The 27837-nt window shown below is 34.2% G+C and overlaps 1 protein-coding gene across 1 annotated transcript in view; it reads left to right on the top strand.

Moving 5' to 3' along the window:
• MED13L (mediator complex subunit 13L) overlaps nucleotides 1–27837 on the top strand; it is a 288476-nt gene that overhangs the window by 33227 nt on the left and 227412 nt on the right. Inside the window, 1 exon segment of the mRNA XM_034638836.1 lies at nucleotides 1219–1456. Within this exon segment, the coding sequence (XP_034494727.1) occupies nucleotides 1219–1456 (238 nt within the window).

The raw sequence follows: 27837 nt of genomic DNA, 5'->3' as shown, positions 1-27837 counted from the left end.
AAAGCATAAATGATACCAACACTAGCTTTTCTAAGAATATTCGTTAGAGATTAGATTTGCATATCTCATAATCTGAAGGGATAAATTACTAAATGCCAGACAGTTTTAGTTTGGATATTATTATTTTTGGAACCATGTTTTTTTGAAGTGGAAGCATTTGTTTAGGATTGAAGAAAATTGATATTTTTTTTTCTTGAATGTGTTCATTATAGTGATTGTTTCAGCACTTTACATTTGTTTCAGTTATGTTAGCAGAAGATATGGTTATTTTTCTACCCTGTGGTACTTGTTTTTTGAAAAACAACTATTGACAGAAATTGACTTGGTGGGGTTGGGCCGGGGAACACGAGTAAGGATCCAATGTAAGGGACACATGGACTGTTTTTGTACAGAATTATGTTATGAATCCATTTTATTGTCAGTTTTGAATACATAGTTATAGTTTATAGCTACTTAAATAAGGAATTCAACTTTTGTTTGTGTTGAAACATCTTTGAATTTTAGTTCTTTAGACCTCCAAGATTTATGAAATTTTAAAATACAAATATAGGTAATAAAGATCCAGGTTCTGCTGTCAGTTGATTTAGTGTCGGTGTTTTAAAATGTGTTCAGAAAACAAAAGACAAAAGCAGATTAGGGAATTGTTCTAGAAGCAAAGCTTCTTTTTGTGTTACATGCTAAAGAACATGCATAAGTTGCTGATAATTTTGCGCGTCAGTTTCATTAGTAGCTTGCTTTGGTGTTAGTAATGAAGCACTGTGGTGTTGTGGGCTCACTGCTTTCCTGGTTAAAGAGTATTCATACTGTAGCTTCTGCATGGGAAGAAATTGAGGAAATCCTTTGAAAGAAATTATTTCACATTTACAGACTTATTTTTTAAACTCTTAGCTGATTTCAAAATATAGTTTATGACTCAAATATGGAATAACAAAATAGTTTTATATGTAAGGACTTTATAGTAAGTTTTTGGTAAAAATTGTTCAACTGGAAATAATTGTCATCTGTTGTAATTTGGTATGTAGAAATCTTGCTAGGAAGAAATGAATTTTTTTCTCCCTTTAAAAATCAAGGAGGATTGACAAACATTATTCAGTGAGAGAAATCTTAGGTGAAATAATGTAAATAGTTATTTTAGCAAATTTACTTGTCCGTATGGAAGCTTGTTTAAAGTTCTGTAAGAAATATCAAAATCATTGTAATTTTTTTGTTTTTTTCCAGGCTGAACTCACGGGAATCAAATGGCGTAGGTACAATTTTGGAGGGCATGGGGACTGTGGACCCATAATTTCAGCCCCAGCCCAAGATGATCCAATCCTGTTAAGTTTTATCCGTTGTCTGCAAGCCAACTTGCTGTGTGTATGGCGTCGTGATGTCAAACCAGATTGCAAAGAGTTATGGATATTCTGGTGGGGAGATGAACCCAACCTAGTGGGTGTAATACATCATGAACTGCAGGGTAAGCTTTTTGTTTTTTCTTAAAAACTATTATCATCGTATATATATATATTTTTAATAGCAGTACATTTCAAAAACAATTTATTAAGACTTGCTGAGAAAAATCCAAGTGTTTAATGGGTGTGTCTCTCAAAAGGAACATCTCCACTTTTACCCCTCTTCTTTCCACTCCCTTTTTTTTTTTTCCTCCAAAATCTCTTGTTCTTTCCCAGTCATGCTAGGAAACAGCACCTGTGAACTACTGTTACTAAAGGGTATATTGTGTCTCCTAGGTGTTTTGGGGGTAGAAATGAAACAAGATGCACTGTTTTAAAACAATAGTGAATTGACTAATTAGCAAGTCAGTGAAATGAACAGAATTGTGTTTTCTTGGATTGTGGCTATTGTGGTTCATTACCAGCTGAACTCTCGTGGAAAATTATAAAGTGATGATAGAAAGTTAGTACAAGCCTTACTGGACAAAATTATGAGAGGACATTGGACAGTATTTTGAAGAAAGATTAAAGAATCTGGTCTCATTTTGATATGCAAGTTTTCCTTTGTTTTGTTCCTGCTTTTTATATAATAAGGTGATTCCAGGAAATACTTGGTCCAGTGTTGCCTAATTTTTAACTTCATATTATATCTCATATCTGGAAACTTTGAATTAAAGAGTTTCATTATTCTAAGTTACTTTTTGTATTTACCACAGATTCATAACCAGAGGAAATTTTATTAATATTCTTTGAATGTCTGCTCAAAATTTTTTACTTCTTTACCTAAATGTTTCCATCTAGTATGTTAAAGAATTTTTCTAAATCAAGATTAATTACCGTCCTTACTTAGGGTAGTGTGTTAACTCTTTTTGACCTAAGTCTCCTAGAGCCAACTTTTATTATGTCCAAACTACTCTATATTTTGTTAGTTCATGGTTGAAAAAATTCAGATATCATTTGATATGTTAGTTGATATATTTAGTATTTTTTTTTAAAGGAAGGAGTAAAACTAACTTTATATTTGAGGGCCTATTCTAAGGTGTCTGAATTTGCCCAAAGGATTTCCTGCCAACTTTTGCTTGATACCTCCCTAGCTTTTCTTTGCAGCCTTTTTTTTTTTTTTTTTTTTTTTTTAAAATCTGTGATATCCCTTGCCACAACAGCCAGAGGGCAGTAAACCGCAGTGGACTAATTGAGCTGTTTACCATTTGTCTATTCAACACAAACCTTTCTTCCCCTAGTTTGTAGAGTATTTGGTTTATAAATATAAGAACTTGTCTGGGTAAGATTGCTTACTTAGCTGGTTAATCAGCAGAATCTCAGAACTTATATACATATCAAAGCTTATTTCATGTAGTTAGCAGGCAACTCAGGTAAAATAAGTTTAACCACATCTGGATTCCATTTATCAGGATTTTTAAAATAAGGTACACCTAGAAGATAATTATAACATTTATGTTTGTCCATTTAAGTATCAAAACATATATTTTTGTTCTAAAATTTTTGACACATGTAGTAGAGGAATATAGCATTTTTGTTTGTTCACCTATTATTCCTCATGATTATCTCTGATTCTTAATCTCCTTCCATTTCTCTACTCCATATTGATACCTTGTGTCTTAACTTTTTGGTCTGGTCTTTATTTGTTAGCAGCACAAATTATCAGTTTATAATAATGATGAAACCAAATGCAGCTGATAATTAGGCTTATTTATCTGACGTATAAAGTTATTTGTCCATACCAACAAAGCACATAATTAGTGTTCTTAGAATTAAGTTACTGTGCTATTTCTCACGGACTTTGTTACTAACAAAAAGATGTAAAATTTTTATAGTTGCTTTAGATTGAACATATATTTCATTGATGTATGAAGTATCTTTTTGGTAAAGAATAAGGAAAGATTGACTTTCTTTGAACTGTTTTTTGCAAATAACAGAAATACTACATTTTAATTAGAAAATTAGGAAAACGGAGTTGTCAAATGAATAGAACAAAAATCCTGAAATCTAAAACAGAGTTTTAATATTTGGTATTTTTATGTGTAAATGAAATTGATATCATACTGTTTCGTAACTCAGTTTTTTTCACCTAAAATATATTGTGAATGTTTTCTCATGAGAATGATTATTTTTTATTTTTATTTTTATTTTCTTTCCTATTGAGTCTGAAAACAGTGTAAGATGTTTATTCTCTTGTGTGCTACCAGGAAAGTAATCCAGTGATGGAACAGTCATAACTTTGTTAAGTATGTCTATTCTTTTTGATATGTGGAATTGGGGAAAGTTACTGGATTAAAACTTGTGAAGTGTCCATCCCATAGGTAAATGTGATTGAAAAGATTAATTTTATATGGTTCAACCTAGTATTAGAAAGTATTTGAACTTCATTCAAAAAATGAGTGGCATAAGGACAACTTTGTTTCAAGTGAGGGAGAATATGACAAGTAGAGTGATCATGAGAAAAAGATACAAAGGAAATATTTTAATTGGTGGTCATACAAAATGAGGATATTTTGGAATCTCTTTTGATCTTTAATATATGTAAGAGTCATTTCATTTTAGGTAAAATAAATTTTAACAGAACCCTGTAAACATTATGCATGCATGATGGTACCATTACTTGTAACATTTTCTTTTTGTAGGGACATTTTTTTCCTAAAATGCTTTTTGAATATGTTATTTGGTAGTTCCCTTTGTCTTTACAATGTACTCCAAATAGGATACTACTGAGAAACCTCACTGTGCGATACAACACCAAAGCAAACATCTTTGATTTAATGTGTAAAGTATCCTTATAGAAAGAGAATAATACTCCAGGATAGACACACAGTTTAGTTTTAAAATACTAGATTTTTTTTTGTTTGTTTAAATGCTTGAAGTATCTATGAAATAGTTGGAGGGAAACACTAAAATACATTTATAGCCTGTCCCTGAGACTTAGATAAACACTTTTGGGCCTGTATCTGGAGAATTGCTATTTATCTTGCCTGGCATAGTAGTTCAGAGCATGGGATGGGTTTGAATCCCTGCTCAGTTGCTTGCTGGCTGTGTATCGTTGATCAAGTAACTTATCCTGGCCTCACTTTCCTCACTGTAAATTGGATAATAAGGATAACAAAAATTAAAGCTCTTAGAACAGCACAGAGAACAGTTCAGCTAATTGTAATTCTTGCTGTTGCTACTACACTGACAACTCATTCATCAAAATTAAAACATCTTGACGGTTTTTAAATGATTGTTCTGTAGAACAGTCAGTGCTTGCTAATGTTCCACAAATACTAACTTTTAGGGGCACCTGGGTAGCTTAGTTGGTTAAGTGTCTGCCTTTGGCTCAGGTCATGATCCCAGGGTCCTGGGATTGAGCCTGGCATCGGGCTCCCTGCTTGGTGGGGAGTCTGCTGCTTCTTCTTCTCCCTCTGCTGCTCCCCCTGCTTATGCTTGCTCTCTCTCGCTCTCTGTCAAATAAATAAAAATCTTAAAAAAAATATTAACTTTTAAAGTATACTTTTGGGTTGGAGTGATCAGATTTTTGAGTTTGAGTTTTAAAATTTGGGTAGAGTAAGAGAATAATAAAATGTCAGAGCAGCAAAGATACCCCTCCCTGTACATATGAAAATTGTCTAGACTTCTGCTATACATAATTTCATAATAAACCTTATATAGCATTATGAAGAGGTCAGAACTTTAAAATGTAACTCTGTTGGATCTCTGTAAGGTAGGTTTGTAACTTTACTGACTTCTCCACATAATGGTGTTGAAGCAGGGGACTGGCTGAACACAAATATGTGTATGTCTTTCCTTGTGTCCATCCATGAGCACCTGTATCTGTGGGTCCAGTTACAGTGTTTTGATGGAATCTCTACCCTTGAAACATTTGGAGTCTATAAAGGGTATAAGACAAGCACACAAATATGTTCAGTGCAGAGAAACACTGAAAGCCTGTGTAAGAGAAATGTACTAGATTGACTGCTTTCCCAATCGGCAGACATTCAGTTTTAGGACCAGCGCACAAAGTGTTTCGTAAACTTACAGTAGGAACACTGTGAGCCCTAGTGCCAAGGGTCGATAACCTTCTTGGTTTCTGGTCTGTTTGTTCAACTTCTAGCGTGAGGCAAGAGCTGTGATTAGTTCTGGATATGTAAAATGAGTCCTTATGCTTAAAGAGCTCATGGTCTTATTGGGGAGTTAGCTAAATGAAGCCATAATTATGGAATGACGAAGTAAGCTGTAAATGATTAAGTTATGGGATCTTGCAGAAGCATCGGATTCAGTCTTGGGAAACATAGGATAGGGAGATGATGGGAAGCCCAGAGGCTTGAGGTGCATCTTATTGGATAAGTAGGAGCTACCTAGGTTGGGATGGAACTTGTCCTTGTTAGAGGAAGTAACCTGTACAAAGGGCCTCCTGGCAGTGAGTAAACAGTGTGAAGAGCAGGTTTGTCCGGAGCTACTAGTGAAAAAGTCAGGAGAGACTGGAAGACTGGGAAAATGGGCCATAATGAGTGCACAAAGTAAGGATGAGGAATTTGTACCGAATTTGTTAGATTTTGAGGAATTTTTACAGGTTTCTGATCGGAAAGGTTCTGACATGATTAGGAATATAATATACAAGATGTATATGAGCAGCAAGGCAATAATATTGTAATAAATTATTTCATTCTAAATTGAGCTGTGAACTTAAACACTCTATTTAGTTTAAGGTGCAGATGTAAGTAAAAAACAGCAGTGATTACATACTGAACTTTTTATTAATAGTCTTTGCCAATTTTATTATACCTTTGCTCTTTTTGCTGGACTAAATTCTTTTGCACATTTCCATTGTGAATTTTAGAGATTAATATCATATGCCAAACTGACTTTTCTAATCTACCAAACAAAATTATTTTGTAAACACAATCTTCTGGCCATTTCATTGCTTATTAGTCAGTGATGGGAAAGACATGCTATCGTGAAACCCCAAAATGGCACAATGGTCAAATACAGGCTTCTAGGAACTAAAGATGGTTTGACCTAAAGCATTAAGAATCCCTGGTCCAGAAGGATGGGTATTATGTATGGCCTAATATGTGCTTAGTAATGCTTGTTGAATGAGTGAATGAATGAGGCCCACCTTACATAGTTCTAACATAGTATAGTATTATATTCTCAGGAGGTTAACTTATAATAAATACACTTAAAACTTTAAATAATTTGATATTGTGAGGAGATTGAAACCTAGTTAAAAATAAGGCATTAAATATCCATTTTATTTTGCTTATGTTCTATAAAGAAACCTAGCTGTAAATATGCAGTGTCTATAATTTTAAAAATTTGTGCTGTCCCTTTCCCTTTTTATTATTACAAATAGACAAATGTAAATTATAATAGGGATACATCTACCTGTAAAAAATGATTGCCCCAATATCATATTGGAAGCCTTAGGAATTGGCTTTACTGTCAGTGTAGAGGCTGATTGGCAGTTAGTACTCTTTGTTGTTGTATTTATAGTCATAAGGATTGCTTTTTTATTTTTCAGAGTGCTGCCACCTATGGCAGGAGGTATGGGCAGTTGCAAAAATAGCATTGGACATTAGAGAGCTAGGAAAAAGGGACCTTGTGTTCTAATACTGACCATCGTAAGATAATTTAAGATACTCTAATACTGTCGCATATACCACCAAACTGATTACAAGCCTCTGGAAAGAGAAGTGGGTATTTTGTAAGGATGGAGGAAGGTTGAGAGAAGAAAATGCAGAGCCAGCTTGCTAGTACTATAATCTGTATATATAGATTATAATGTAGAATCTGAAATGATGGGATTGATATAACCTTTATTTAGCTATCTCCAAGACAGAACCTAATCCCTCCTCAGCTTTTTCTTTTGAAAAATATTTACAGGTATACACACATATAACTTTTTCTGGCTAAACTATTTGAAGGTAATTTCTAGACTTCATGAACCTTTACCCCTAAATACTTCATCATGTAACTCTATGAGAATGTAGGACATTTTCACTGATACTGATGTAATTTGTTGTCTTGTCAAATTTTTCATATTCTGAATTTGTTTCCTCATGATTAGATTCAGGTTAAACATTTTTGGCAAGAATATTGTAGGTGATGAGTACTTCTGTGGCATCCCATCAGAGGCACATCATGTCAATTTGTCCCAATATTGATCTTATGAAGTTTGATTACTTGGTTCAGGTAGTGTCCACCAGATTTTTCCTGTATAAAGATACCCTTTTCTTTTTGTAATTATTAGGTAAATTTGGGGCAAGACTTTGAGATGGTGAATATTCTTTTCCCTAGCCCATTTTTCACTCTGGCTTAAGGAAAAACCTAACTTTGAGCTATTTAAAGATAACAGAGATCAAACGAAGACGACATTCTCGAGTAACAGGAAAGGTAGGGGAACAGAGGAGAGGAGAAGGAAGAAAAGCATGGGATGTCTAACCAAGGCAAATTATGATGGTAAAGTCAAACTCTGAAAATTAATAGCCTTATTGCTGAGCACACTGAAAAGTGTTGACATTGAATTTTCTAAAACCATAATTAAGTATATAGGAATATGCTACTGTATCTTACAGTCTGTGAATTTTCAGTTGAATTTTGATTTATGGTTATCTTTGACAAAATGAAATAATTTCAGTCAACGTTGTGAATGGCTTTATTCTCAATTGAAATGAAAAAAAATTGCTTCTTGTGAAAGTAGTGATTCTTTTACATATAAAATTGACAGGAATGAACTTATCTCTAGGTAAAATGTCATTCAGTTTCAAAATTTCTTCCAAAGAGATCATCTGATCCCTTTTTTCACCTGGTGTGTGTGTGTGTGTGTGTATGTATGTGTATATATATATATATATTTTTTTTTTTTCCATTGTTGGTGGTCAGTTTAGGATTCATTGAAATTAATCTCTGATTAAATTGGAAAATAATTTTTTTGGATTTATTGTTTGGGTTTATTTTTCGAGTATAAGATTCTGGTGATTTTAAAATCAGGTGAATTTTTCTGCAGCATTCTAGATTTGTAGTATTTTACCTGTTAACATTTATATGGAGATTTTATTACATGGCATTAATTCTTGAGATTAACACTGCATTGCTGAAAAGTAAATTGTACTTTAACTTTCGTATTTGTTGTTATTATGTGTACAGTAATAGAAGAATACATTTGTATTTTATAAGAACAAGCACTTTTAGAGAAAACGTGTACTTAGTGGAAAATGGTAGCTAGTTCTAAATAGTTTATGAACTCAGTATTTCTAGTTTTCACTGGACCTAAATTATTCAAGTCTTGATACAAAATTTCTGACTTTCAAAATAGTTACACTGTGTTCTATTTTCATTTCATTGATTATCCAAGTGATTCCCGTGCATAACTAACTGAAATAACAGATTTAATAGAAAATTGCAAGTTATATCCTTAAAAGAAAAAATGGAATACTTATTAATACTTTTGTAAGCAACACATTTATATTGTAAAGTTATGGTACGATTCAGAATTCTTTCATATGAAGAACAGAAAAAGATCTAATGGATTAAATAGAATTATTAAGCTAGACGTGCTTGCAATTGAGAGAACAAGCTAAAGTCTAACTGTGGAATGTAAATAAAATCGATGTGTTACCACAGGCAACTTACTGAACCGTGTAATTAGCTTTTTCTATGAAAAATGAGACATTTATACTGAGATTGTGGTGAAATAGCATGTAAAGAGCTTATGTTCTAATGATATGAAAATTAAACAGTTGGTAAAAAATTATAATTTAAAGATTGTTGCTTCAGGGAAAAGTTTAATCAGTTGGTTTTTAGGGGGGAATTTATATTTTGGTAAGTAAAGGCATTACAGTCCAATATTTTTCCATTGATACGAAGTCCTCTACTTGTATAAAGTAAACCTGAGTAAAACCCCCACTAATGAGGGATTAAAGTCAGCACTGGAACAAGTAGGATTGAAAATAAACCTGAAGTTAGAGAAACCATTATTTGGTGTATTACAGTTTTCCCCCCCTTTATATGTAAGTAATTTTAGTGATGAATATATTGTGACTGATACAAAAGTATTTAGGCTAGTAATTTTAAGGATAGCTTATTTGATACCCACTCCCTTTATGTACGTCGTATTTCAAAATCTTGTTCTTTCATAGAAAACTTAAAGACTCAGAAGAGGTTCTTTTACATTAAAGTGGTGTAAAGATTTCTTTGCCCCATAATACAATTTCTTTGTTTTCTGTCTTTTTTAAGGGAGGTTAACATAAGAATATGAATGTGGCAAATTGGAGAAAAAGTTTTTATGAGTAGAATTTAATGGCCTAATTAATTCCAGAAAAAATTATATATTTGAACATTAAAATTGAATGAGGTAGAGATATAAAATGATATATCTAGAGAACAACACCTTTTGCTGCAGAATTTACAAGCAAATACATTACTGACATGAATTTACAAGCAAATTCATTGCTGCCACATTCAGATGGCATCATGTCAGTTTTACTGTTTATAGTATTTTATATAGGAGATGAAGTAAAATGTCCCTCCAGTGAAATTGGGATTTTCTAAGGAAGGAAGAAGGTGAGAATGGATCTCCTAGGTCATCACTGGGAGGACTCAGAGAATGTCCTCTTCCATTTGTGCTGTTGAAATTAACATAGGCGGAGGGAAACTGAAGCTTAGAAAAAACCCGTAACTTCATCATGTCACTAGTTGTGGTGGAACCCAGACCTGTATTTTGTACCTTTTAAAATCAAAGCTATTATTTGGTTGCGAAGCTACATATAACATGAAACTATGTGATTGTGCCATATAAAATGAGTCAGTAAGTTTCCCAAACCATTTTAAATAAAACCCACATAACTATTCCAATTCTGTTCATATCAAATCAGATCTATTTCCTGTACTTACAGAAAGAATGCTGGTTTGCATAATACTGGACAGAGGACCTATCTTTTTTGATTTTAAACGTTTTCTGTGACATTTGGCAAATGTTGGTTCCAATAATGTCACCCTATAAACTTTTTGTGTAGATCCTTTTAACTGAGCACACTCTAAAGATAAAGGGAAAATAAAATAAAAATAGTTTTGGAGTCATAGAAACTTGACATGAATATAAACCATTTGAATATTTAGTTTATATGGGATTAACATTTGCTGTTATGAAATATCTTATTGAAGTAACTGAAAAGCTACAATTATGTTTCTATTGTCATTGAAGTGTTTTTTTCCCTTCTCTTTTTACAGATCTATTATCATAGGTTTGTATTTTGAAAAATCACAGTAAAAGAACAGGTTAACTATTGGGCGAAGGAGGAGGTGGTTGCTGAGGCTACCATTTACTTATTCTGGACCCGTTTAAAGTGTGGTGGACTAAACCAATTTATAGGTGTCTGTGCTTAACATTCATGAATAAGTTTGAGAAAGTATTTACAGATGGTTTCTATTTTGTTTTGTTTTAGTGTTTGAGCAAATGGCAGCTAGAACTTGGTATAGATCTACTCAGCCATGAGTATCACTGGGAACTAAGATTTTTTTTTTTTATTCTTTTAAAAGAATATCATAATCTTAGAAATAATACATTAATATACTGCTTCTCCCCATCCCAAAATTTCCCAACAGTTTGGCAGTCTCTTTTAAATACTAGAGAATTATGAAATTAGACTCTGTTGCTCTAAGTATTTTGTGACTGATGCTGTCCTGATACTATGTGAATAGATGCTCATTGAATATCATTATGGCTAGCAAGTGTTCGATAATTTCCTTTAAAGCTCCATCTGTGTAAATATTTTTGAACAATTTTCTACAAGTACTGGGCCACATACCTATTTCTTATAAACCCGACATTGATGAAATGCACTCTTTGTATAATTGGGTCTTGTTTAGATACTGGCTCTTTCATATTGTGATTTGGCAGTGAGTTCAACAGAATAAGCATTATCCTCTTGAGGCCCATCTAGAATTGAACTAAAGGGCTTCTACAATATCCACATGATCATACAATTAGTTCTTTTTTTTTTTTTTTTTTTGGGTGCTGTGATAGTGTAACTGAATATGAGCTGGTTGCCAGGGTATTGTGGCAGAATAATACCCTGCAGTTTGTAGTTAATTATGCAGCAGAACTGCCTTGATTAAAAAAAAAAATTAAGAATAAGATAAAAATTGGATGAAGACAAAGTATCTTTGTGTTGAAAAAGATTGCATGTATAGAATGGTAAAATAAAGGTTAGAGCATTCACAAATCTGTTATTGGGAACTTTGTCTTCCTGTTTAATATATATCATATGTAAAATATCTTCCATTAAAAAAATAGCTTTTATTTATGGCTTTGCTACCCTTGGGGGAGATAAGACTTCTTGCTAATCTTCTTGAAGGCTTACTTTCTGACACCATTCGGAAATACACAAGTATTTGTGGAATGACTCCCTGAATCAGGAAGTGTGAAGAACCTTGTCAAGATGAGGTTTCTTCATTAAGAATGTTTTATTTTTCCCGGGTAATCTTGGACTTATTTAAACATAAGCAGTCTTAATGTTTGCTCTTTAGAAGAGGGCATGTTATTCACACTGAAATATATTTAGTCTAAATTAGAAGAATTTAGATACTCTTGGGTCGGTTGCGGGTACTATATTTTTAACTTATTTTAAAAGTCACCTAGTAGATATTAATAGTGGAAAGGACGTTTGCCTTGACATCCTTGGGAAAAAACTATATACAACTCTGATTGTTTAGGGAGGAAATAACATTTGTTGACAGTGACTCTATTATGGAAAAATTTATCATGCCATTTACTGGTTTCATGAAGAGTGTAACAAAGAGGGGCTCTTGATTTGAATAGCAGACGTGGCTGGGGCAATTATCCCTGTTGCTAAAGCAAAGCCTTCATTAACCAGAACTCAGTTAGCCGGAGCCCTCAAACACATTTGAATATATGTTCCCCTTGCCCCCAACCCATCCTCAGTAAGCACATAACCATTTTATAAAAAAAGCTTAAATGACTTAACCATAGTATTATCAGCTATTAGTCCAGATATGCATAGATAGCAGTTTGATTCCCAGTATGGTTGAGGCAATGAGCTAGAAGATCCTCAGGGGGCAAAAACATTTTCATGGGATGTTCTGAGGTCACTACTGATTTGGTTCAGTTGCCCACACATTAAAATTTATAGTATCGTCTAACAATGATAAAATAATATATGAGAAGATGTTTTAAAATCATTCTTTGAGCTTTATAAACATAAGTGTTATCACTATTTAATCTTTAATATTTACGGTTACCACCATGTATTTATTCAACAGATTTTTATTGAGCCTGCGTTCTGTTAGGTGCTGTGCAGAATACAGAAATGAATCAGAAACATACTCTTGTTTTTTGGAAGCTAACAGATAGGGGAGATAGCATTTGTACATAGGGTATTATTACCGATGTCCTAAGAGGGGCCACACAGTATTTTTTCATTTATACAGAAGGAGGCAGGGCCTTGATGAAGAGTTGATTCTTGAGCTGAGCCTTAAAGAATGGGTAGAATTTTGGTGTTTGGACATATGGCTATGTTAGGGCAAGCACACTTCATGTATATGGAATTGCATGTGTAAGGATATAGAGTAAGAAAGTTTGGAATATCTATTTAGGAAGAGTTAAAGAAGAGAAGTTCATTGAAAATGCCTACTGATGCTTGATGGTGATGGAGCTTACTAGGCCAAGGAGTTTGGACTTCATAGGTAGGTGGGTTTTTTGAGTTTTTTGAATAGGACTAGAGGGAAGAGTCTCTGTAGGCTGCATGGTAGGCAGGATCTGCATCTGACTGTTGCTTATCATTGTAATTTCAGGACCAGCATAATTCCTGGCACATATTTGTTGTGAATAAATTAATGAGTAAATGAATGAGTGCAATTGGAGTTTGTATAGAGACTATCAGTCTGTCACCTTTGAATATTCTGAAGTCCTCCCAGTATTTTGGATCACAGAGGAAAATGTGCTGTTGTTTAGAAGACTGTTTTAAAGAACACATATGACTGCATTTGAAAGGTTTTTTTATTGCATTGATTTTAATTGTATATTGAAAACACAGTGATAAGAGTTTTCTTCCTTTTTTTGCATTTGCTTATTTTTTATAGTCTACAGTTTGGTTTCATAAGTTTTTATTAACATTTATTGACCAATTTTCGATAAATTATTTCCATTAGTGTTGTAGATAGCAAGTAGTTTGGGCAATTGGCAGAAAGCTTGTGTTCTAATTGTCTTGTGGAACAGAGGCTGTGGGAGAGTACTATTCATTGGATTAAAGTGCTTAATGGTATTTATGTGTCAGAAACCTTGTTAACTTATAAATACATCATGGATTGAATGGCCTTGGGTCTCCTACATATGTTATAAATTGCCAGCTCAACACTAGAGTTGATATTCGCTATATAGAAGATAGCTAACATTGCTTTGCTGGGGCTCTCTCTGGAAACTGCATGTTTTCACTGTAGAATCCAGTTGACTGAAAGCTTTCATTGAGCTTTCTCTCTCTCACCCTGAAATCCTGAATTAATTGCTTAAACTTTTTGAAATATAATGACTATAGACTACATGGTAAAATGAGATATAGTATATGATTTAAGCAAATATTTTCAATGAAATCCTTAATAGACACTTTTTAGTGTTAGTATACATCTTTTTTTATTGTTATAAAGATAGCCTTTTGGTTCCATCAAATACTCCTAAGATAGCAAGTTAGTACGTTACAAGTTCTTTAATTTTAAATATCATTTTTCAAAGACTACTGACAGACTCGATCTATCTCTTCCAAAGATACTTGCAAACACATGCATATACCTGCAGTATCTTGAATTTCCTGTATTGGTTGAAATTTCCATTTGGCAACACATGGAATGCAGCCACAAGTCCCAGAAGATGCTTGAAGAGTCTTTCCATCATTAGTGAATCACACTTTCTTGGCCAGGAACCATCTATCATTCTCTTTTTTCCATTTGTGACTTTAGCTGGCATTCAGTGGAAGTATAGGTCATGGATTGTGGATTACTCCCTCCTATTCACCCTCATTCATGTATCCAAAATGGAACAGAGCCCATCCTATTTTACCTTTGAGAGGTAGAGACCATAATATAAGTATGGTAAGTTCACTAAAAATAAGATTGAATGTTCATACCATGGCTCCTCCTGTTATATATGTCATCATAGACAGGCCATTTAAATTTGCTCATCTTTTATTCTTTAATATGGGAATTACAGCTTTATTTTATGATACAACAAGAAGTGAATATGAAAAGCTCATAGATTTAAATGCTGTGTAAATGCGTTTCATAGTCATATATTTTCATTAATGAACCTCACTGTCAAACTATTTAAATCTTCATGAATTTATTTTACAATTAAGTTTTGGTCATAATTTCTACCTGTGGATAAAAGTTGAATTCTTTTTCTCTTGGCATTGTCGGTAGTAATTAACTTATATATATGGAATTTGATTTTTTAAAAAGTATATTGTAATTGATTATTTTCTGGCTTTGGCTATTCAGGGATGGTTGATAATATGTGTATGCCTTTGCTCCTAAAGGGATTTGAGAATAAAAAAATTATGTCCCATGTTGTTTTAAATAGGATTGTGGGCTAATCCTTGAAAATTATAGTGAGTGTATGATATATGTTAATTATCAATGGACCAGGGTGTTTTGGACTTTTTATTCACTATTAACATATACAGAGTTAGCAAGATACTGGATTAACAAGGATTACTACTCCCATTCATGTTGCATGCCATAATAAGCCCATTTCCCTTTCTACATTTTTCATTTGCAGAATAGTTTTTATTTATGCTTATTGTGCCTAATTTTATAGTAGCAATAAACTAGAATAAATGATAGCTTGAAATAGTTATATGTTGAAACTGGAAACCAAACAATAATCAAATATTTATAGTTCACTTGTTATGTGCTAGGCATCATGCTGGGTGCTTGATGATCAATCTTGCAGTTGAAAGTAGTTTTGAATTTATTATTTTCTGAATCTCAACTTGAATGATTTACAGGGAAAAATTTAAGATTCTGCTGATTTGTTTTTGTGCCTTGTTTTGTGTTTATTAAATTCATTTTCATTTAGTATGTAGAACAGATTTGGTAGTTATGAAGTATCAGCCTTTGCCATATCGAGGTTGTTAATTTAACTAGTTGAACACTAGAGGGACTGCAGACTAATCACTGGCTTTTTAGTTCAGTAGTATATTGGTTGGGATGCTTTGTTTAAACGGTGGAGCTACACAGCTTTTCCCAACATTTAGTTTTCCCAGGGTTAGGTATTGTGCTCCCAAATTTACCTGGTCGCTTATTTGGTTAATTCTCAAGTGTATGGACTATAAAATTTAACTTCTGCCGGTTTAGGTATGGCAATGCCAAAAACTTGTGGTTGGTTATGGGCTTTTTTAAGTTCAGTTGATGAGTTTAGATGTCCTGCTGAAAGAAATGGAAAATCTGGAAGTTAGCTGTTTAAATAATGAGTTCCCAGCTTTCTCTTGGAAATCTATGAGTATGGAACATAGCATTTGGGAAAAGTGAATATTTATTGGAACCGTAGTTTAGATTACTATTTCATGGAGATTTTTCAATGATTTTATGATTATTGGTTATGAATTTTGTGAAAAGAGTTATTAGGTTATAATAGCACTAACAACTAAGGGAGATAATCTATACAATATAGTTTTAGTCCAGGTGTTAGTGTTAGAGATAATTTTGCTGTTTCACACAAAAGCTGTTTGGCAACTGAACTTAATTGAATAAGAACTTTCTGGAATTAGGTCGTTAGGCATTAAAAGGTTGAACATTTCTTGAAAAAGAACATTTTACTCTCAATTTTGCTTGGAAATGGTGTAAATTTTAAATTACAAAAATTTAAATTAATATGTATACAATAGATGAGTGCTTCTGGAAGTTTGGTTTGATGGTTATCTGGGGATTTTAATTGAGGTCACATTAAGAACATAAAAAAATGAATCAATTTTTATGTATCTGTAAAGAAGTCCTAGAGATCACTTAGAGATGCATGGAATGAGATGGATATAGAAATCTTCATTTTCCTCTGAAATAAATTTGTTTCTTCTTTTTTATATATTATAATACTAATCTATCAAGTTTGCGCCCTGAATAGTTTGTTATAATACTAGAACACTGGTAAAAATAACATCTGCCTTTACCTTTGTTTGCTAGGCTTTTAAAAATATGGCAGAAATGTTATTACATAAAGGTAATTTAAATTTAATTTTTCATGTTTATGAGTAGGCACTTTCCTCTTTATTTCATTTTCGATTATATATTTTTAAAACTGGGTATAAGAGGTTCAGTTATGTATAGGAAAAGAAACTTTTAAATGCCCATCTCTTTATTATTGATACTCTGTCTGTTTCCAGAATATTTTGAACCAAAATGATTTATGGAATTGCCTTTATAATTTAAATATCCCTTGACACTAACTTGTAAGAACTATCATAATAAATTAAAGTATACATTTGGTTAGATCACTTAAAAATTACATATATATATCCAGTTCATTTGTGTTCCTGTTATAATTGAAAAAAATCTTTAAAGTTGTCCTTTGTTGGTTTTCAGATTTCTGAAAATAGTGAGGAAAATATAAGTTACCACTGAGTTATAAATGTAGTCAATTCTTAGGAAACACCGTCAGTTGAATATTTTACTGCTAGTCTTAAGTGCTTTGCATAATGCTAATAAGTACTCTATTAAATTACAGATTTTGTGTTGGGTTATTTGGAGAAGAAATTTGAAATTAGAGAGTCTTTTATAGCTTCATTATTCTTTTCTCAAAAGTATGGTCTCAATGTCATAAAAGACAAAATGCTGATGTGTTAAGTATGAAACTGTTTTCTGAAGATTGAATTTCTGAAAAATGCCAAAAAGTACACAGAGTACTGAACCGTGAATTCCAGAGTTAGGATAAAGGCATGTTGGATATAAAAAGCATGTTTTTGTTGTAAATGTTGGCTAGTTGACATGATTATAATTGGCATTGCAGGAGTCATCTTCAGTTGTTGTTTTGAACAGAGTAAAAACTTACCCTTTGTTATATTTGAGGGGGAGTGGGCAGTAATTGCTCAGTGTTTTAGACAATAGATTTAAAGAATTTTCACTTTATGGAGTTAGATTAAATGTAAGATTAAGGACACTATTAAGGAAAGTTACAAAAAATAAAAATCTTTTATTCTGTGTGTTTTGGTTTTTACAAAAAGTATTACTTGAAGTCAGTTTCTTCACTGAATACCTCTGGGTTAGGATAAAATTCAGTCATTCCTAAAATGACCTGACAAAGGTTTAATTAGAAAAAGGCTACTTAGTAGATAGTTATGCTAGTGCATCTCTGTATGTTATGGAATGTCTTCTATAACTTGGAGGAAGGAAGTGTGGAATTCAGTGCAGCAGCATTTGTTGAGTGCTGTCACTGGGCTGTGTGCTGGGAATGAGTGGTCACTGCCTTCAGGGAGCTAGAACTATAATTAGTTGTTCAGTTTTCCCAGAAATTTAATTAATGAAAATCTGAATTTAGGGCACCTTATTTTAGTATAATCCTCAGGGTGCTTGTTTTCGTGGGTTCTTTTCACTCTTCCTATGTCTTTTTGTCGTTCAGTCTTCAGGTATTATTGTACTTTGGACATGGGCCATATGATGTGCTGGGTATTTGGCATTCATTGATAAACTGGACAGCTCAGTTCTTAATCTCTCAGAGTTTATCCTTTAGTGGGACAAGTAGATAAACATGTTAGGTACAAAACAGGGTGATAAATGTTCTGATGGGGATAGTACTTTTGCTCTGTTCATGTTGTTTCCTCCTTCAGTTTCTTGTTCTTACTGTGACATCAGGGATTTGTTTCTTCAGCTTAAAATGTTAAACTAAGGTTTTTTTGAGTTTTGTCTTTTGTTAGATGCCAGTACTTTGGGATGATAGAAAGATGATCTAGATAAGTAAGGCATGCTTAATGCTGATAAGTAAGGCATGTTGGACATAAAAACCGCTTCGTTTGTTTACTTACTGGGTGGGAGAAGGATGATTGAACTTTATCAATCTTCTATTTGAAACTCAAGGGGGATGTAGTTACTGTTCAAGACAGGTAAATTTGCAGGTACAGAATAGGAAGTTTAAAAAAAAAATTGCTTAGTAATTTATCTCTTCCCACATCCCAAGATTAACTTCTGTGTTGCATCCTTAATATCATAAGGCAGTTGCTTATACAAACTCAACTTTTCTCACTGGGCTTCTGCTTCTATCCTACAGAGTTTGTTATCTGCATTCAGGTGGGGAGGTGCCCAGGCAGCGTCTTAGTACTGCTTATATGCTTTCCTGGGGCGGTGATAGGCATCATAGGCTAAGAGCAGGCACTTCAGCATAGTTGAATGCAGGTCTTCAACTAATTTTCTGTCAAGCTAAAGGGGAGGACTTCCCAACTTACCAGTTTTGTTAAAAAAAAAAAAAAAATCAAAGCATTAAAGTTTTCTTCATTGAGGGGAAGATAGTGTGTTTTGCCCAAAGTTTTCTGTCCTTAATAGCAACTTTACTGTTACATATTATTATGGCATGTTTTTATATATCCCATATACCAGATCTCCTTGCTAGTTAGATACATCTTGGTTGGGGATTTTCAGTGCCAAACACAGTAAGAGCACATTAGTCTTTGCTACTCTCTCTCAAAACACCAAATTTCTCTTGACCTGCTGTATCCCTTATATTGAGTAGGATGTTTATGAGTGTGGAACAGAAGAGGAGAAATGAGCATGCATGGCTGCATGCATCTTATATTGGCCAGTAAAGTGACCTTTCATAATTTTGTCCCCAGTAGATATGTTACCAATAAGTACATGTTTAAAGTTGATGTTTTTGAAGCAGCCTTTGCCATGTTTTTCACTTTTTCCAACTGCTTTGAGATCTTCCTTTACATAGTTTCCTTCTAGAAGCATCTATGTCACCTTCTTTCCTGAGCCAAACATTGATTCTTGAAGGTCTCAGATGCCAGTAGGAGTGATGACTATTAGTAACAGTAATGCACTCTATCAGGTCATAGGAACCATAGTAGAGATACAGATAAAGTACTTGGAAGAGTAGAGATGACCTGCAGCTACTGGGATGAGGTAACTCTCATAGAGGAAGTGACATTTAAAATGATGCTTTAGAGAGATGAACTAGGACATGTGGGCTTCAGGGGCAGCAAGGAGAAAAGATGGTCTACTAAAAAAGTGATAGCAGTTAGAAGTGCTGGTCATAGCTGGAATTTCGCTTGGGTATCGAGATGGGTGTGCTAAAGAGAAGAGGAAGAAGTAAATTTGGAAAGGTGGTTTGAATTAGATTATGGAGGAGTTTGAATACTGGATTAAGGCATTCCCACCATTCAGTAGACCATTAGCAGGATCTCTTGGAGAGTCTTGAGCAGTGAGAAGGATTAATCTGGGTTGCAACATGTTAAATAAATTGGAACAAGGAAGTTGGAGGTAAGGAGAATATTAGGATCTGTTCCACCATTCTAGATGAGATACCGTAAAGACCATTAAACAGCTGTTTTGTATATTTTTTATGACATCTTTTAAAAATTTTTATTCATTTTAGAGAGAGCAAGAGAGCACGCGTGTGAGTGCGAGTGGGGGGAGAGGCAGAGGGAGAGGGAAAGAAACTCAAGCAGACTCTCTGCTGAACATGGAGCCTGACTTGGGGGCTCCATTTTACGACCCTGAAAGCTGAAATCAAGAGTTGGATGCTTAACCGACTGAGCCACCTAGGAGCCCCTCGCATCTGGTTTTTCGATTCTTAAATATTGAACTTTTGGGGCACCTGGGTGGCTCAGTTAAGTGTCTGCCTTCAGCTCGGGTCATGATCTTAGGGTCCTGGGATCGAGCTCCATTGGGTTCCCTGCTCAGTGGGGAGTCTGCTTCTCCCTTCTCTTCTGCCTCTCCCCCAGCTGGCGCTCTCTCTCTCTCTTTCTGTCTCTCTCTCAAAGTAAATAAATAAAAAATCTTTAAAAAACAACTTTTGTGTGAAAGAATTTTAATTTATTGATATTTAATTTAATTTAATTTATTCACATTTTATCCAAAAAATGTACTTGGAACAATTGATCTTTCCTAAATACTGTGCTAGGCATTGTCGGCTCTATAAGTAAGAAAGATGAGATATCCTTTGATATTTTTATATAGATTTTGATAATTTGTAAAATTAAGGGTGTCTTGAAAACAAACATTATGCACTCTTTAAAAGTAGTCATGTGGTTGGTGGGCTTACTTAACATTTTCAAGTAAGTCTGAATTTAGTTTATCAGTCTAATAAAAACATACATCTCTGGGGGTGCCTCGGTGGGTCAGTCGGTTAAGCAGCGGACTTAAGCTCAGGTCATGATCTTGGGGTCCTGGGATTGAGCTGGCTTTAGGCTCCACCTTCAGTGGGGAGTCCGCTTCTCCTGCTCTCCCCCCTCCCCATACTCTCTCTCGAGAGTTCTTTCAACTAAATAAAACCTTTAAACAAAACAACAACAGCATACATCTGTGGGGCAAAAGGTTAATTATATATGAGGATTTCTTTCTTTCTTTCTTTTTTTTTTTTTTTTTAGCAATAAAGTAGTGCAGAGGTAACCAAATACATGTTTGGTCATTTGATAGAAATGGAAATGCGTTAGGTAAAAGGCATTTAGTGATAATATGGACTGGGCTGTTTTATTTACTTTTAAGCATGTTGAATGAAATAATTTTTAGCCAACCATTTTACTCATTCCTATGTAAATTGTTTGAAAGAGACCAAGAGAAAGAAGCTTTTGCTGAAAATCATATTTTCCTTTGATTTTGTTGGTGCCTTAAGAAATAGGGAGAAATTTTAGTGTTACATTTCATCCACATTTGGGATGAATACAAATATAGCATTGAAATTGTGATTTTGTGTGAATTAGGTTCTTAGTTAGTATTTTGAAAATTTTTGATGTAACCTCACACCTTTGAAATAGAGGGCTGCAAGCTTCCTTTCCCCTTTCCTTTTTCTTTTCTTCTTCTCTCTCCCCCCCTTTTAGCCTTTTTACAGTATAAGGGAAGAAAAAATAGATGGTTTCTTGGTAAGTAATTCCAGTTTCATTAAATGGCTCTTGACTCCCAGTACTGAGTTATTGCTTAACAAGATGAGTCAGATGGTCCCAGAAACATTTTTTTTTGTTACCATGATTACAACATATTGGCAGGATTTTATTATATTTTGTAGTTGTTATTTGATCTGTTGATTAAAAAAAAAAGTGTAGAACTTTGTGTCCAGTGGACTTGTTTACATCACTAAGGAATTCTATACTTCGCTGTGTGACTTAATCATACTTTTAAAGATACCTCAGGGTTTTTTTTCTGCAAGGGATATGTGTGTATATGGAGGGGGTTGTTATAAAGGGAGTCTGTATAAGTTGGATGTAATTCTGTTTTGCTAGATTTGAACTTTAAATTCTGGGCTTATGAGCAAAGATTTCAGAAAGGATTTCTTGGCTTTTCTAACTTGTAACTAAATTAACTCTCCACCAAAAGTATATTCCTTGAAATAAAAGGATCTCTTATTTGGTAGTGATCATTATGTGCAGGTAAATCAGCAACATCAAATTTAGGAATTTGGAAGAATAAATTACAAAATGTTAAAAAGAAAAGTAACTTTTGCACTCTAGGAAAAACTTGCAAATATTTATAGTGTTTTTATTTTTTTTAAACTCCCAAATATATGCTCCTCCATACTTGCCTTTGCCTTTGTTTTGGAAGCAGTTCAAAGGTAAAAACTCCTGGTTTGTTTTTATATAGCTGGGAGGTCTCCCCACCCTCCCCTCCTGTTCTGTTTCCTGTACTCTTTCCCATCCGTTAGTCCATTGGTCCTTCCATCCTTGTGTAAAGGAATTGGTGGGAAGGCGTCCTGCTTGGTTTATTGAAGGAGCGTGAGGAACTGAAGTTTATACTAATTAAAGTTCATCAGACCATGCAAATTATGGGAGCAGTAGGCTTTATACTTCATTTATAAAATGGTTTTTCTTCCAGCATTGGATTAATTTTTAGAGGCTAGTATTGAGACTGTAATTGACAATAGTAGTTGCTTTTTTCTTTTTAGGATAGCCATCTCTGATTGCCATAGCAACATCCCAGAAGACAGTCTGCTTGATCTAATGGCAGCATGTCAAGGAGTTGCCTTGAGCATAACTCCACTTTCTGAGATTGTACTGGGATTTTTAGTTTCAGAAGGAAGGTGATAACATATGTTCTAATTCTGTGTCCTTTCTGCTGTAGTTTTGTTGTCTGTAAGGACTGTGTATTTTTTGGAATCACTCGAGATACCTGATATTATTTAAAGTTCATTGTTTTATATAAATAGATTATTAGGGTGGAGCATATTTTATTTTTTATTTATGTGTTCTGCTCAGACTAGGTTAAAGGTTTTTTTGGGGTGGGGAGGTGTTATATGAGTCGCAGGAGATTTAAGTTTGAATACTGTATTATGTTGGAGAAGTAGATTTTATTTTAAGTTCCTCCATGTGTAGTATATTTTTGGAATAATTTTAACTATTTATAGTTGTTTGACCTTAAAAAAAAGCTTCCTAGTAGAAAGGCAAATTTATGAGAAATACTGCCATAGTATACTTGGGATGAAAAGAAAAAAGAAAATGATGGGATTGAATTCTCTGATACTCAGAAGTTTTGATGATTTTCAGGAGAGAGAGACTGTATTATTCTTGAATTACATTTGTTCGAATAAGATAATGGTATCAGTTCTAATCATTTATAGAAAGTAACTTAAACGTATTAAACAATCACCAGCTTAATCTCATGGGTTTCTAAGAGGATGTTATTTGCGAACTTTAAAATTTAATTACAGAGGTATAATAAGATTATCTGGTAGATTTGACTTCCTCAGAGAAAATGTTATATATACACATAATGTAATAAACATTTGAAAAAAGTTGTTTTTCATTATTTCAACTTATTTCAGTAGTTGTTTAGTCTTAAGCATGTGTTGCCGAACTGTTGGAAAACACTACCTAACAGAGCCATGAGTAAGAAAGTTTATAAACTGAATGTAATGAAAGATTAAAATGTGATATTCGCAGTAGTGTAATTGAGAAGGAAACTTTTTATATTAGGGATGTAGAGATTGGCAATTTAAGACCTCTGATGAGTACTTTTATTTTTTTTATTATAATATTTATTTATTTATTTGAGATTTTTATTTTTAATCTCTATACTCAGTGTGGGGGTTGAACTGACAACCCTGAGATCAAGAGTTGCACGCTCCACCAACTGAGCCAGCCAGGCAGCACAGTACTTTTATTTGTTAAGAAGGTTAAACTGAGCAAAATCTTGGAACTTTCTAGATTTATTTTTGTATTCTATTCTTATCTTTCTTGATTATCATAAAAATTATTTTTTTCCATAAAAATTATTTCTAACTCCCAAATTCAGCTGTTTCAGAGTATAAATCAGTTTCACGTATGGCTCTAAAGATTATTTTAGAGAGGGGAGGCTGAGAGAGCACGAGTGGGAAGGGCAGAGTGAGAGGAAGAGGATCTCAAGCAGACTCCACACTGAGCTCGGAGCCCTTCATGGAGCTTGATCTCATGAGGACCTGAGCCCAAACCAAGAGTCAGACTTAACTGACGACACCATCCAGGCACCCCGATATAGGACTAATATTTAGAGATGTAGTTTAAGAAAGTTTTTTTTTTCCTGTGAGTTCATGCCTCCCCTTACCATGTGTAGTTCTTTTTTTTTTTTTTTTAAAGATTTTATTTATTTATTTGACAGAGATAGAGACAGACAGCCAGCGAGAGAGGGAACACAAGCAGGGGGAGTGGGAGAGGAAGAAGCAGGATCCTAGCGGGAGCCTGATGTGGGGCTTGATCCCAGAACGCTGGGATCACGCCCTGAGCCGAAGGCAGATGCTTAACCGCTGTGCCACCCAGGCGCCCCACCATGTGTAGTTCTTTAAGTTTTAACTTATTAAATAAAATGACACATTGAGATCCTCAGTCACATGACATGTTTCAGGTGCTCAGTAGCCATATATGGCTAAGGGCTACCCTTATGGACAGTGCAGATAAAAACATTTTGATCACCACAGAAAGTTCTATTGGGCAGTGCTAACTAGTGTAGAGACAGAACTAACAATGGCTGGAAACGGCAGAAGGGCCATTTTGGTGTCATCCTAAAGAAGAGGCACTGCAAGTGTTCTAACAGAAGACCATTGAGCCAGGAATGTGGTAGGATGTTTTCTTCATCTGGCTAGGGGCTTAAAAAGGTATCATGACATTTTCTCATAGTCCTCCATTAGCCCTCCCTCACTTCTTCCCTCTCTTCTCTCTCTCCTTCTCTTCCTTTCTTCCTTTTTTACATGGTAGTGAATTTATTGATTATGTTAGGAAACTAGTTTTCTTGATGGTTTCCCTAAGCTTTGCAAGTTGACAGCTTCATGTGGTAAACCTGAGAGTGCTTTTCAGCATCTGCTTTTCACAAGATTTATCTTGATCTCCTGATAAGCTTTCATTTATAAATGCCACTCCACTTCCATTAGCTTTATTTAGAGGTTTCTGTATTCATGATCTTGCCGGTTTACTATTTACATTTTTTCTAAACCCAGGCGGGATTTGTGGATGCTTATTTGTATAGTTCTGCTTGTATGCTAAAATAAATGATAGATAAATTGTGCCAATTTTGGATTTTACAATCCTTGGTGGCTTTTTGTAGTGTATTTGTGCAGTGAATGTTAGCTGCTCTACAGAACATAGGCATTTTCCCTGAAGGACATGTGGTTGGATTTTAGGGCCCTAGGATACCAATATAGAAACATCATGTAGGTAGATGTTGGTTACTTTGTGAGATTGATTTTGGGCTGTTTATTTTGTCTTGGGGTGATGTTAAGGAATTTTAGGAGATATGTATTCTATAAAATAAGGCAGTTCATTCAATAAACATTTATTAAATGGTCTCAGAGGTTTGGAAGAAGAAAGAAGAAAGAATATTATTCATACCATTTGCTTAGTGGTTTTGTGATTTCCTTTAGGAATGTAAACGTGGCCTCATTTCAGATCTGTCTACTTGAATGTAGTTGAAGTTGCAGTTATGCAATCCAAGTTATACTCTGTCCTGAAATGATTTCACTGAAGATTCTGATCCTTTGAATATACTCTAGAGATTGTGTGCTGTTGTGGTGTTTGGAAATCATTTTGAGGTGCCTTTGCTAATTAACCATGCTTATGAGATTTGTTCTTTAGACAGCCTACCTTCCCTCCCTGCCACAGTGCTATATCTCATGTAATGTGGAAGTTGCAATGGGAGGGGAAGGCCTGTGAGTTTGACTTCAGTCAAGTTGGCTTAGTGTAGTTTGTGGCATTTGTCCGTCTATAACATTAGTAAATTTAGGGGGAAAATGGTTAACTTCCTCAGAGCTTTTAGAAGAGTATTTTAGGAGGAAGGCTAATTTTAGTTTAGCCATGGTTAAATGTTGTAAGTATTGAAAACCTAGATTATAGTTGAGCCACTTGGAAATTTTCTGGGCTTACCACAGTTTGAGGACTCTGTGTCATTTGAGGAAGTATTGTCTTGCTTTTACTTTGGCCTTGGGACCATCTAAGTGGGTCTGGAACAAATCTCACTGTGGTAGGAGGTTGGCTGTAGTAGTTAGCTGACCACCCCTTCAGCACTGGGTAGGAAGCAGTGAGGAATAGGAAGAAAAATACTTAAGAAGGAAAGCATAGTAGAGGTTAGTTGAGTTACAATATATAAACTGGGTGAAAAGCAGTCATTTTTGAGTTAGTGTTTCGAAAAAGTGTGGGGGTGGCTGTGGTTTGCTGGACAAGGCATCATAAAGGGCCAGAGACTGATAATGTGGCAGAGTTGTAGTAGTAAATGTATATATATGTTTTTAACAAAGCTATGATTCTCTAAAGGAACTAACCTAGCCTATATGATTTTTCTGTGGATAGTTTAAAAATACTTCCTCCTTGTGACCTTAGGGTACTTAGTTAATCCAGAGTACAAGTTATTAAAGGATGTTGAACATTGAGGTATATCTCCTTTGTTTATAATTTTTCCTCAAGAATCAGAAACTTTAAAGCCTGCTCTCTCTGTAATATACTTTCAATATATAAAGTCTGTTGGTAATGGCTACCTAAAATGTTGACAGTTTAAAAAACCCATTAGGCTCTGAGTGCTCTGCGTAAACACGGGTAGTTCTTGCATAGGTACATTTTATTTTGTGAACACACACACACATACACCCATATGTATTTATACATGTATTTATATTAATTGGAATGCATAAACTATATTACATGTGATGCCCTTTTTTGGGCAGGGGGTTAACATTTCAACTTTTTGTGTCACAACAACAACAACATCATCATCACCACCATCATCATTATTATTTTCTGATGCTTTATTCTTCATACAGACTGATGAATTAGTTTTGTCCCTTTTCACTTATAATTAGAACATTTGAGTTTTACTTGGGTTATTATTGAAATGGCAGGTGTGATATGACTAGCATTTGAAGAAAGTTTTTCAAAGACCTTCATACATGTTAACTTTACCGTATAGAGTGATAGTTAACTTTCCTCTAAAGGTGACCTGAGTTTAAATTTTTGAATATTATTGTGAACTCATGGATTTAAATATATTATTTCAATCGATTATAGTTGTCCTTCTTAATATTTAAATTGTCCTGTCCTTGGGTCAGTGGAATATTTAACATGGCTTCTAAGTCCTTTTGACATGAGTATAGAAGTCATTGATATCTTCCTTGTTTTTTGGCACAACAGGATATTCTCGACTTATCTTGAACATTTTCTGCTCCAGATCTGTCATCAGCCATTTTGCCGCAGAATTCTGGTTCCTTTAAATAGGATTAGAGACCATAATCTGAGCACTGGCGATTTTCTTTGCTGTTAGCTTAATCGCTGTTTCTAGGCTTTTTTAGTGAACAGATCTAGGATATGTCCCCTCCCCCCACCTTTTTTTAAAGGTAAAGAATACAGTAATTCATACTAATACTTACCAGTTCAGGTTCATGACTACAGGGCTTTTACTTAATGCCATCTTTCTTATATCTGTGTCTTCCTTCTCCCGTGTCACTACTGCTCCACGCCTCAGTCTCTCATTTGCTTTATCCCATACTATAAATACAACAGTCTTAAAATAACGACACTGCTATCAACAACATCACGACTGAAAACAGGACTTTTTGTTGTTGGGATCTGTTATGGGATAGATGTCTTTTTACAGATTTTTTTGGTTGTCCTTTGTGTATATCCTGTTTGTAGTCACCCAGAATAATTACTGTGTGTGTGGTTTTGTCACCAATTGGTTTACACAGTAAGGTGCATGTGTTTAATTTTACTTTTGATTTTTTAGTGGTTATATAAAAAGTTTGATCTTGTTTTATAAT

Source organism: Ailuropoda melanoleuca, chromosome 12, assembly GCF_002007445.2.
Source record: "Ailuropoda melanoleuca isolate Jingjing chromosome 12, ASM200744v2, whole genome shotgun sequence".
Taxonomy (NCBI): domain Eukaryota; kingdom Metazoa; phylum Chordata; class Mammalia; order Carnivora; family Ursidae; genus Ailuropoda; species Ailuropoda melanoleuca.
The sequence above is the reverse complement of the archived record's forward strand: the minus strand, read 5'-3'. Positions and strand labels throughout refer to the sequence as shown.